Raw genomic sequence first — 13,322 nt, 5'->3', positions numbered from 1 at the left:
AAAGACAAACAAAACAAAACAAAACCAAAAAAACAGGGGGGGAGGAGGCCATGTCACATATCAGAAATAAACAGAAAAGAAAATGACACAACAAATGCCATAATATATGGGGGGATCACCCCCATCGGAGACAGCATCCATGTCTTACAGTCCTAAACACAGCGGCAGCACAACACCAGCACAGTAAATAATATTGTGACCCATACATTGTAGATCTGTTACACATTAGTCTTGTGTACTTTCTTGAGTGTAATCCACCAAACCTTTCATTACAATGGCAGCCAGTCTGGTACCAATATAATCTAAGAACGGAGACCAAATCTTATAGAATGTCTTTATCTTACACTTAGACCTATATGTCAGATATTCCATAGGAATCATATAAAAAATTACCTTGTGCCATCCAGCTATTGTAGGCGGTTTGCAGTCTATCCATTTCAGCAATATATTTTTCCTTGCACAAAAAGTGAGGATACACAGAAGTCTTTTGGAATGCATACTTTTAAGTTGTTTGTCTGGCAACCCAAACAATAGACACATGGGGTCCTTATCCAATGTAACATCTAGAATTAGATGAATTTCATCCACTATACCTTTCCAGTAATCATCTATATATCTACAAGTCCAAACACAATGAACAAAGCTCCCAACCTCGGTAATACACTTTGTACACATTTCCGATTTGTTATGATCCATTTTATGTCTAAGTTGGGGAGTAATCTGCAAACGTTGTAGTAGTCTAAATTGCGTTTCCTTCGTCCTATTACAGATTGAGATGTCGTTTGCCGATTGCCATATTAGTGACCAAGTTGCTTCATCAGTATTAATGTTCAGGTCATTATTCCAGTCTTTGGGCGTAAATGCAGGTTTGCCTTTATCATATTTCGAAAGTGCTCTATACCCAAGCCCCAGAATGCCTCTCGTCTTTCCAGCAGAGACTATCTCCTCCAGCGGAGAGGGTTGGTGACAGAGGCCAGTGTCTTTTTGGCTATTTAAAAAACTTCGTATCTGAAGGTATCTGAAAAACTCATTTCGTGGTAGGTCATATTTCTTACATAATTGGTCAAATGAAAGTAGTATTTCCGTATCATATAAATGTCCGATAGTAACCATCCCTTTGCTGTCCCACCGCTTGAAACCCCTATCCGTGGCACCAGGGGAGAAGTCTATGTTGCCCCAAACTGGCGAGAGGGAGGATGTCATAATCGTATGTTATAAATAAATAGTAATATAATTGAGATTTCTCACATGAGCCGCGCGCGAATATCCTCACAGAAATTTGTCTCGCGCGATTGTTCAGCCTGCATGGGTAACGTGACTGTCAAGTCAGCCTTGTCAGTCAGTCACTAACGTATGCTAGCCTTCTCACCATGGCTGCATCGGCCCCGTGTCCATTGCCTCACCTTTCCAGGGTTGCACGCAGGCTTCTATGCATACCTGCAACTAGTGTTCCTTCAGAGAGAGTGTTTAGTGCCAGTGGGCACATACTCACACCTCTCCGAGCACAGCTAAAGGCAGAAAAAGTGAACATGTTGACATTTTTGCACTTTAACCTATCTTGAAGCTTTCAAGTCTCTAAGCCACAAGGCTAGCACTCAGTTTGATGACAGAAAAGTGTCAGTGTTCAAGTTTTGTTTGACAGTATTTTTTTCCTTTATTTATGCAGTGATACCTTATAATTTATCATTACCTTATTTAAGATTTTATTAAAGATTTTTATTTTTGTCAAGATGTTTTTAAAATGATGTTAATGTTATTAACATGATTCAATAAAAATACAACTAAATCTAAGTTAAAGTGATTACAGTGTGTTTTATTGGCATTCTAAAACACACTGTTTTTTTTTTTTTTTTTTTTTTTAATTCTCGCGATAATATCGTGGATCGCGATTATTTTGCCCACGATAATCGTGACATGACATTTTCTAATCGTCCCACACCTACCTGGGACCCACAGCTCTATACTACTCTGCTCTACACAGCTCTATACTACTCTGCTCTACACAGCTCTATACTACTCTGCTCTACACAGCTCTATACTACTCTGCTCTATACACAGCTCTATACTACTCTGGATATGAAATCAAACAATTACTGTGAGGTTTAAGTAGAGGTTAACTCAATGTTTTATTTTTTCACCATTTCGAAATTACAATCCTTTTTATACATAGTCCCCTTATTTCAGGGACCCAGTATTAAAACTGGCTTGACAGGTTTTTCAGTTTTTTATTTTATTTCATTGAATTAAATCTGAGAATCTATACTTTGACCCTGTAGTAATTGTTTGTTTTCAAACCCAAACTCTAATCCTAACAATCTGTTAACATTTTAAATAACTATGAATTGTAAGTGGTCACTAGTTTGGATTTGTGACTTGTGTTTCAACAATGTCTTTAGGCACGTACAAACCCAGGATACGCTGCTATGACACCTACCAGCTGTCTCTGAAGTTTGAGCGCTGTCTGGATTCAGATGGTGAGTATCAGACCAACCCTTCTTTTTATGATGTTATAGAACACTTACACAGTACTCAGTGATGTTATAGAACACTTACACAGTACTCAGTGTTGTTATAGAACACTTACACAGTACTCAGTGTTGTTATAGAACACTTACACAGTACTCAGTGATGTTATAGAACACTTACACAGTACTGATGTTATAGAACACTTACACAGTACTCATGATGTTATAGAACACTTACACAGTACTCATGATGTTATAGAACACTTACACAGTACTCAGTGATGTTATAGAACACTTACACAGTACTCATGATGTTATAGAACACTTACACAGTACTCAGTGTTGTTATAGAACACTTACACAGTACTGATGTTATAGAACACTTACACAGTACTCAGTGTTGTTATAGAACACTTACACAGTACTCAGTGTTGTTATAGAACACTTACACAGTACTGATGTTATAGAACACTTACACAGTACTCAATGTTGTTATAGAACACTTACACAGTACTCAGTGTTGTTATAGAACACTTACACAGTACTCAGTGTTGTTATAGAACACTTACACAGTACTGATGTTATAGAACACTTACACAGTACTCATGATGTTATAGACACTTACACAGTACTCATGATGTTATAGAACACTTACACAGTACTCATGATGTTATAGAACACTTACACAGTACTGTTGTTATAGAACACTTACACAGTACTCATGATGTTATAGAACACTTACACAGTACTCAGTGATGTTATAGAACACTTACACAGTACTCAGTGTTGTTATAGAACACTTACACAGTACTCATGATGTTATAGAACACTTACACAGTACTCAGTGATGTTATAGAACACTTACACAGTACTGATGATGTTATAGAACACTTACACAGTACTCAGTGATGTTATAGAACACTTACACAGTACTGATGTTATAGAACACTTACACAGTACTGATGTTATAGAACACTTACACAGTACTCAGTGATGTTATAGAACACTTACACAGTACTCAGTGTTGTTATAGAACACTTACACAGTACTCATGATGTTATAGAACACTTACACAGTACTCATGATGTTATAGAACACTTACACAGTACTCAGTGTTGTTATAGAACACTTACACAGTACTGATGTTATAGAACACTTACACAGTACTGATGTTATAGAACACTTACACAGTACTCAGTGTTGTTATAGAACACTTACACAGTACTCATGTTGTTATAGAACACTTACACAGTACTCAGTGTTGTTATAGAACACTTACACAGTACTCATGATGTTATAGAACACTTACACAGTACTCATGATGTTATAGAACACTTACACAGTACTGATGATGTTATAGAACACTTACACAGTACTCATGATGTTATAGAACACTTACACAGTACTCATGATGTTACAGAACACTTACACAGTACTCATGATGTTACAGAACACTTACACAGTACTCATGATGTTATAGAACACTTACACAGTACTCATGATGTTATAGAACACTTACACAGTACTCATGATGTTATAGAACACTTACACAGTACGCATGATGTTATAGAACACTTACACAGTACTCAGTGATGTTATAGAACACTTACACAGTACTCATGATGTTATAGAACACTTACACAGTACTCATGATGTTACAGAACACTTACACAGTACTCATGATGTTACAGAACACTTACACAGTACTCAGTGTTGTTATAGAACACTTACACAGTACTCATGATGTTATAGACACTTACACAGTACTCATGATGTTATAGAACACTTACACAGTACTCATGATGTTATAGAACACTTACACAGTACTCATGATGTTATAGAACACTTACACAGTACTCAGTGTTGTTATAGAACACTTACACAGTACTCATGATGTTATAGAACACTTACACAGTACTCAGTGTTGTTATAGAACACTTACACAGTACTCATGATGTTATAGAACACTTACACAGTAGGGATGGACGGTTTCCAATTATTGAAACCGAAAAACCGTCAGAGAGTAAAACCGCGGTTTTCCGGTTAACCGAAAAATACAGTAAAAAAAAAAAAAAAAAGTGCACATTTTTTTTTTTTTAAAAAGAGCGCCAATTTCAAATAATTGAGCCCTACTGCTACAATACACTCATGTTGAACACCATTAAAACACCGTAAGCACAGTCGCAACACATTTAGGCTACTTAGTTTCACAAATATAAGTGGAAAGGCAGACTTTTGTAAGCTACACCATACATGAAAACACATGAACACTTAACACACCAGCTCCGCTGATCCATGGTGCACGCCTGCACGGAAGATCATCTCTTGGAACAGCGTCTTCATTGAATGAACTGCTTTCTCAATATCTTGGTTCTTAGACAAAGTTTCAGCTGCTGCTCAATGTATTTAAATATTTGAATACTGCTCAATAATCACTGAAATATTAGACTTAGAATTATGCAGTGAACATACTTAAAGCTTTTCATAAAAACCACATGCGCGAGACTGACTCGTCCTGAACTGTCGTAAGTCAATCAACAAAGAATGCCCCATCAAAATAAAAGTGCCCATGGTAGAGCTGTCAAAATAGAGCTTTCAAAATAAATGTACTAATACAGATAGAGATAAATACAGAACTACCTTTGCGTCACTAAGTGACCGCGTATCTTCTTAGACATGCGTTCTGTCATCACTTTCAGTAGCGCCTTCACACACAGTGGCGCTGTGCACAAACACTCTTGATCCGTATAGCTCTTGTTTTATTATATTGTGGTTTAGTAAATACTGCACTTGGAGTTACATTCAATGCATGATTTGTGCTATAGAACATAAATAAAGTTTGATTGATTGATTGATATCAAATCAAATCACATTTTATTTCTATAGCGCATTTCTCACAAAAGTGACCCAATGCGCTTTACAGAGAGCAGCGAAAATGATCTTATTAAATGTAAGCGAGTAATTGTAAAAAACCTTTCCTATCTACCAATAACTGAAGGCAACTATCTTTCCCATAGAGTGATTCGTTACCCTTAAATATAATCCCAATTAGATATTAATCCTCAGTTATTCTTCACAACTGACCAAACCTCTCACTCATTGCGCGGCAGATTCAGACTATATCATTGTTATTTTCACACACGACAAACATGTGACATGTTCCAGTTTTATTCTTATTCTATTTTATTCTTCCAAAAAAAAAAAAAAAAAAAAAAAAAAAAAAAAACGGTTTCAGACGGTTTTGATAAAAAACCGTTTCTATTTTTATAAACCCCGGTTTTCGGTTTAACCGAAAAACCGTCCATCCCTATTACACAGTACTCATGATGTTACAGAACACTTACACAGTACTCATGATGTTACAGAACACTTACACAGTACTCATGATGTTACAGAACACTTACACAGTACTGTTGTTATAGAACACTTACACAGTACTCAGTGATGTTATAGAACACTTACACAGTACTCAGTGATGTTATAGACACTTACACAGTACTCATGATGTTATGGAACACTTACACAGTACTCATGATGTTATAGACACTTACACAGTACTCATGATGTTATGGAACACTTACACAGTACTCATGATGTTATAGAACACTTACACAGTACTCATGATGTTATAGAACACTTACACAGTACTCAGTGTTGTTATAGAACACTTACACAGTACTCATGATGTTATCGAACACTTACACAGTACTCAGTGATGTTATAGAACACTTACACAGTACACTTGCATGGATAACCCTAGCATGGATAAGCCTAGCATGGATAACCCTAGCATGGATAACCCTAGCATGGATAACACTAGCATGGATAACCCTAGCATGGATAACCCTAGCATGGATAACCCTAGCATGGAGCCACTGATGGCAGTTTTTAATCTTGAAGGGTTGTTTTCTTTCCTTCACAGTTGTGGCCTTCGACATTTTGTCAGATGACTACTCTAAGGTAAGACATAATAATAATAGTAATAATAATAATAATAATAATAATAATAATAATAATACATTAGACTTACAGTACAGGCCAAAAGTTTAGACACACCTTCTCATTCAATGCGTTTCCTTTATTTTCTAATAATAATATTATATATATATAATAACATATTATTATTAACACATATTATATTTAATATTATTATTATATATTTTATTAACAACAACAAAGCAAAGGGTGGCTACTTTGAGGAATCTAAAATATAAGACATATTTAGAGTTATTTCACACTTTATTGTTAAATACATAATTCCTATGTGTTCATTCATAGTTTTGATGCCTTCAGTGAGAATCTACAATGTACCAAATAGTCATGAAAATAAAGGAAACGCATTGAATGAGAAGGTGTGTCCAACCTTTTGGAGAGAGCAGAGAGAGAGACAGGCAGAGAGACAGAGAGCAGGGAGAGAGCAGGGAGAGAGCAGAGAGAGAGAGAGAGAGAGAGAGAGAGAGAGAGAGAGAGACAGACAGAGAGAGAGCAGAGAGAGAGAGAGCAGGGAGAGAGCAGGGAGAGAGCAGAGAGAGAGAGAGAGAGAGAGAGAGAGAGAGAGAGAGAGAGAGCAGGGAGAGAGCAGAGAGAGAGAGAGAGAGAGAGAGAGAGAGCAGGGAGAGAGCAGGGAGAGAGCAGAGAGAGAGAGAGCAGAGAGAGAGAGAGAGAGAGAGAGAGAGCAGAGAGACAGAGAGAGAGAGAGCAGGGAGAGACCAGGGAGAGACCAGGGAGAGAGAGAGAGAGCAGAGAGAGGACAGAGAGAGAGCAGAGAGAGAGAGAGCAGAGAGAGAGCAGAGAGAGAGAGACAGAGAGAGAGCAGGGAGAGAGCAGAGAGAGAGAGAGAGAGAGAGACAGAGAGAGAGCAGGGAGAGAGACAGAGAGAGAGAGACAGAGAGAGAGCAGGGAGAGAGAGAGACCAGGGAGAGACCAGAGAGAGAGAGCAGAGAGAGAGAGACACAGACACAATTCTGGCCATATGAATGATCAAATAAAAGAGGATGAACAAACACAAGTACACAACCGAACTACCGTTAATCCCCATCTATGTTAATCCCCATCTATGTTAATTCCCACAACATCAGGTAACTTGAAGTTGTGTTTGTGTGTTTAGCTGGTCTTCCTGCATTGCGATCGATATGTGGAGTTCCACTCCCAGCACGGACACTACTACAAGACCCGCATCCCCAAGTTTGGAAGAGACTTCTCCTATCACTACCCCTCCTGCGACCTCTTCTTTGTGGGGGCAAGGTACGTGTCAAACACCATGGATGGAAATGGCTCTCGCTTTGGGTTTCACTGTCCATGTCCAATGTCCTCCATGTCCAATGTCCTCCATGTCCTATAAAGATACCATAAAGACTCTTGCATTGGGGATGTTTCATAGCAACAGTTTCCTAACCTGTGTCTCTCTCCCTCAGCTCTGAGGTGTACAGACTGAATCTGGAGCAAGGCCGCTTCCTCAACTCCTTCCAGACAGATGCAGTGTAAGTGTCACCGCACCGCCGGGGTTCCTGGTAGGAAGCACAACATTCTCAAATACAGTTGGAAGCGGATGGGGTCCGCTTCAGTTATACTGGGACATGTGCAAACAGTGCAAGTGATGATTCAGTGTGTATGGTATGGACTAGATGGAAGGCGTTGTGATCACGGAAATGAGATGTTCCCCTCTGACTGACCTGACTGGCCCAGTGCATTATGGGGTGTGACCGTTTGCTCTTGTCCCTTTGTCCTGCAGGTCTCACAACGTGTGTGACATCAACCCTGTTCACCAGCTGTTCGCCACGGGGACAGCAGAGGTCAGTGTGGAGCTTTATACAGGTTCCCACGGGGACAGCAGAGGTCAGTGTGGAGCTTTATACAGGTTCCCACGGCGGCTGGAAATCCTGGAAAGTTTGTGAATTTGAGAGAAAAAAATCAAGGCCTTAAAAGTTTTTGAAAACAGGGTCATTGAAAGTGCTTGAATTCCCCTCTCTCTCTGCGTGTGTCTGTGCATGTGTCTGTGCGTGTGTCTGTGCATGTGTCTGTGCGCGTGTGTGTGCGCGTGCGTGTGTGTGTGTGTGTGTGTGTGTGACACTGTGTTCTCTATGGTGTTGGGGTCAGGGGGAGGTGTGTGTGCGTGTGTGTGTGTGACACCATGTTCTGTGTGTTCCAGGGGAGGGTGGAGTGTTGGGACCCTCGTGTTCGGAATCGGGTGGGGCTGCTGGACTGCGCTCTGAGCAGCGTGGCCGAGGGGACAGAGTAAGTTACACACACACACACACACACACACACACACTTACAGCCTGCTAGGCATGCATTATACCTACTCAAGGAAAGCCAGCCATATCTGATGCCCTTGAGGGACGTTTCACCATTTTTAAACTTACTTTTAAAAATATATATATATTTCATGTTGATCCAGGTGGTTTTTCAGTGACATAGTCATAGAAAACATACAAGCCCCTTAATTACTCTAAAAAGCATCAAGAACATCCTTCTAGAAACTCCTATGGTGCACCGATGTGATGCCTCCAGATATTCCATATAGAAAGGGACGTCTTCTGTAGTGTTTCCTGCTGTTCTGAACATTATTGAAACTGGACTGACTAGGCTGGGAAACCAGTCCAACTAAACCTAACCTGGAGGCTTCAGATGTGTTCACGTGACTCAGTTAAAGTCTTCTGGGTGACTTCCAGACCAAGACAAATCTGTAACATCTGTAACATGCACGTGGCCTCAGAACACAGCCGCTCACCAGCAGCATCGGAGTTTCTAGAAGGAAACGTCTGTAGATATTGAAACACAAATGTAAGAGGATTCATAACACTGAACCTGCTCTCAGGTCCCATCCTGTCTGTGTATGAATGTGATCGGTACTTATCTATCTCGCTAATGTTAACACCAACCTCCTGGCCTGGTAGTACTGGGAGGGTATTCCATCAACGTTGCTAAAGGAAAGACTAGATGATCGTGCAGTGAAGATATTATTAAAGCGTACGCGCCTGTCGATCACCCGTCGCAACGCGTACACTTTGATAATATCTTCACTCCACAATCATCTAGTCTGGTCTGGCGCCTGCGCCGTCTGTTGTTCTTCCTGCACACAGGTAAACACAGGCAGGATCCAGCAGCGTCGTCGGGCTCGCGCAAACAAACCCGGCGAATTTTTTACTTGCTCCAGGCAAGCGGCCAAGTGTTACTGTCGAACCCTGCCCCCCCCCAGTACCCTGGACCGTGTCCTGACCTGACTGTGCTTGTCTCTAGGGTGGACGGCTTGCCATCGGTCACCGCACTCAAGTTCAACAGCTCTCTCTCCATGGCCGTGGGGACCAGCACCGGCCAGGTACGCCACACCTGGGATCTGACCTCTGATCTCCTAACCCTAACCCACCTGGGATCTGACCTCTGATCTCCTAACCCTAACCCACCTGGGATCTGACCTCCAGTCAGTCTCAACTCTCATCACCATACAGGAGTTTAATGTGGCACAGGGTTCCAACAGCAAACCAATTGGAGAGAAAAAAAGAAAGAAAAGATATACTAGAATTTTAGGTCGAAAAATGGACTGCACTTATATAACACCTTTATCCAAAGTGCTTTGCAACGGCGCCGGCCCGCTCACTGGGAGCAATTTGGGGTTCAGTGTCTTGCCCAAGGACACTTCGACATGTGGCCAGCCGGGGCTCGAACCGCCGATCTGCCAACCTTGTGATCATTAGACGGCGGCTCTACCTCCTGACCCACAGCCGCCCCCAAGAAAAGTGTCTTTACTGGAGGGTGTGTCGATCTCGTAATCGTGTCCATTTTATTAAGACCTGATTCACGTAGTCGGAGGGACACTGGTGGTCGAGAGAGAGGAGGATCGAGACTAGTAGAAGAGATTGACAGGAAGGATGGGTGGAGGGGGGAGGATAGAGACTAGTAGACCTACGCCAAAAAGCGCCCCATCCACTCACCTTTTGAACAAGTGACTAGTGGGGGAGTGGGGAGGAGGAGGAAGAGGAGGGCACGCTGTCCAGTCCTCTGATGTGGTCCAAACCTCTCCTTCCTTCACCGTCTTTACAGAGGAAGAGTCTCTGATGGCTCGTTGGCTGCCTCACGCTTTTGTGGGAAACTTGATTACACAGTGTAATGGCTAAAAATGCTCTAACGTGTCTTCCTGTTATTCCTGTGTATAATCAGTATCCTAAGTTGATTTGTTCCTGTACTAACGTCATAGACTAAGAGGTTAACAGTATGTTATCTGATCTAACTACTCTGGAGTAGTACATTAATGCAAGTTTGGATATTGTGTTCTGATTACTTCTTACCTTACTTCTCAGTACAGAATGTGCTCACTCTGCCGGGTAGGCCGGGTTAAATCTGCCACTTGACAAGATAGTGTGCCCATCTGCTAGTACTGAGAAAGATAAGGTACACACCAGCTCATTGTCTGTAAATCACGCCACCCTCGGAGGGGGGCCGGCTGACCTTGTGCGCCCAGTTCTGATTACTTCGCTACCTTACTTCTCAGTACAGAATGTGCTAAATCTGCCACTTGACAAGATAGTGTGCCCATCTGCTAGTACTGAGAAAGATAAGGTACACACCAGCTCATTGTCTGTAAATCACGCCACCCTCGGAGGGGGGCCGGCTGACCTTGTGCGCCCAGTCCAAGTATAAGATGTTCGTGAGAGAGAATTCAGGGCTTCTTGCCAGGACAGCTCTCATGACACTTCTGTTGTGTACTGTTGTTTAAGAAGTCAATACTTTGCAAACTATTTTGAGTAAACCTTATTAACGAGTAAATACTGTGTACCATCTTGTTTGTTTCCTGTCTCACCTGAGGACCGTATGGTTAAATTTCCATTACAATTGAAAAGCCTTAAAGGGTTTGAGTAAATGCACGGCTTAAAGGGGAGGTTTAGGTGAAGTCTCGTCTCACCCTGAGTCCTCATAGGCCTGTATATATCTATAGATATAGATATATGTATAAACCTCTCTGCTTCTCTGTTCTCCATGTTGCTGCTGCAGCACAGGCAGACAGACAGCAAGGCCTCTCCAACAGGACATCCAACCATACTTAGTTCAACAGGACATCCAACCATACTTAGTTCAGCATGGTTGAAATGACAGAATCAGAAAACAACATAAGGCTGAACCCCTTTTAAGTTGTTATAATTCAGATAAAGACATGAGTTGTTAATGTGTGTTAGAGTACCTCGGTCTGCCTGTGTCTCTACTGACTGGGTTCACCTCCCTCCGCTAGGTCCTGCTCTACGACCTGCGCTCCAGCAGCCCCCTGCTGGTCAAAGACCATTACTACGGCCTGCCCATCAAGTCCATCAACTTCCAGGACCATCTGGACCTGGTTCTGTCTGCAGACTCCAAGATTATCAAGATGTGGAACAAAGACACGGTAAGTTGAGCTGCCCTCCATGATGATTCAGGTTATGGAAGGCAAGGCAGGTTTATTTGTACAGCACATTTCATACAACAGGGGCAATTCAAAGTGCTTTACATACATTATTAAAATACAGCACGAGGAGCATAGTAAGAAAAAAAAAATTACAATGAATAATTATAATTGCAAATATAAGAAGTAAATAGATAAAACATTTAATAAGACAATAGTTAATGGAAAAAAGACATTGATAGAAGTGTTTGTGTTTAATCATAACTGGTGCAAAACACAATAATAATAATAATTCATTGGATTTATATAGCGCTTTTCCGAGGCTCAAAGACGCTGAAACATGAAGGTCTTTAGCTTAGATTTAAATATTTTAAGGGTTTGGGGCTGTTTGATTTCTTCAGGGAGTTTGTTCCAGGAGCATGCAGCAGCGTGACTGAAAGCTGCTGCACCGTGTTTTGTTTTTGTAGTGACGAGATGTAGCTTACTTATTCTTCCTTGTTTCATTGTCCGAAAAACATCTGGCAGGTGAATTGAGTCCAACACCTGTCACAGTTCCATAAAACAAAGTGTGTTTTGTTTCCCGTGTCCCAGGGTAAAGTGTTCTCCACCATCGAGCCCCAGACCAACATCAACGACGTGTGCGTCTACCCTGGATCTGGTGAGCAACACTTCCCCTGAGGAGATTCTGCCATGTCATTCTAACTGTGTGGTTGTTGTTGGAATCCTGTCTGTTGGAGACAGCGCTGCTAACGGAGTAGGTCACATGTAAATAATAATACAACATGATTGTATTAACGTCTTATTTCTCCTCAGGTATGCTCTTCACTGCCAACGAGGACCCCAAGATGAACACCTTCTACATCCCAGTGAGTGTAACACATGTTCACTGCTAGCTTGTTTGTTTTTGGTAGCTTCAGGGGTGCAAACTTGTCACCTTTCTGCTAAATTAGCCGTTTTTATCTCAAAATAGGTCATCCATGTGAATTGTGTAGATCTGCAAAAAATATGTTTTGGGGGGGGCGGGGGTGTCTAAGTCTCATCCAAGTCACATGATGCACAAGCTAGCTAATCTCCCTGTCTGCTAAACTCTGCTGCTGTTGAAATAACGTTTAGCTTCAGGGAGCTAGGTACAGTTCCAGACAACATAGAGAACTCAGTCACAGTAAACTGTTTTAGAAGTAATTCTGCAGGTGTTGAGGTCAGGGCTGCTGCTACTTACACACGCATCATTGTTAGACCACCGTTAGTGCTAGCGATATCCATTTAACACCATTAGTGCTAGCGGTATCTATTTAACACCATTAGTGCTAGCGCTATCCCCCCCCCCCCCCCTAAGGTTAGCCACAAAAAAAATGTGTCACCTTTCTGGGCCATCACCTGTTTGCACCCCTGTATTATGTATAAACCACTTTCTCACAGATCCAGTTCAGTGTCACTCTACATGGGTAGTCATACCATTGATTAAGTTTACTTCCATAATTAAATAT

The 13,322-nt window shown here is 41.4% G+C and overlaps 1 protein-coding gene across 1 annotated transcript in view; it reads left to right on the top strand.

The window, feature by feature from the left end:
* The window catches only part of nol10 (nucleolar protein 10), a gene marked incomplete at its 3' end in the record, with an annotated part of 48,198 nt that overhangs the window by 3,622 nt on the left and 31,254 nt on the right, over positions 1-13,322 (top strand). The window contains exons 4-13 of the mRNA XM_080537726.1: positions 2,397-2,474; positions 6,388-6,425; positions 7,573-7,709; positions 7,880-7,945; positions 8,197-8,257; positions 8,614-8,699; positions 9,705-9,783; positions 11,689-11,838; positions 12,427-12,493; positions 12,649-12,701. Coding sequence (XP_080393852.1) covers positions 2,397-2,474; positions 6,388-6,425; positions 7,573-7,709; positions 7,880-7,945; positions 8,197-8,257; positions 8,614-8,699; positions 9,705-9,783; positions 11,689-11,838; positions 12,427-12,493; positions 12,649-12,701 — 815 coding nt within the window. The remainder of the gene's footprint in view (positions 1-2,396; positions 2,475-6,387; positions 6,426-7,572; positions 7,710-7,879; positions 7,946-8,196; positions 8,258-8,613; positions 8,700-9,704; positions 9,784-11,688; positions 11,839-12,426; positions 12,494-12,648; positions 12,702-13,322) is intronic.

Source organism: Nansenia antarctica (assembly GCF_963989245.1).
Source record: "Nansenia antarctica genome assembly, chromosome: 8".
NCBI classification, from domain to species: Eukaryota; Metazoa; Chordata; class Actinopteri; order Argentiniformes; family Microstomatidae; genus Nansenia; species Nansenia antarctica.
This window is presented reverse-complemented; position numbering and strand designations above follow the sequence as displayed.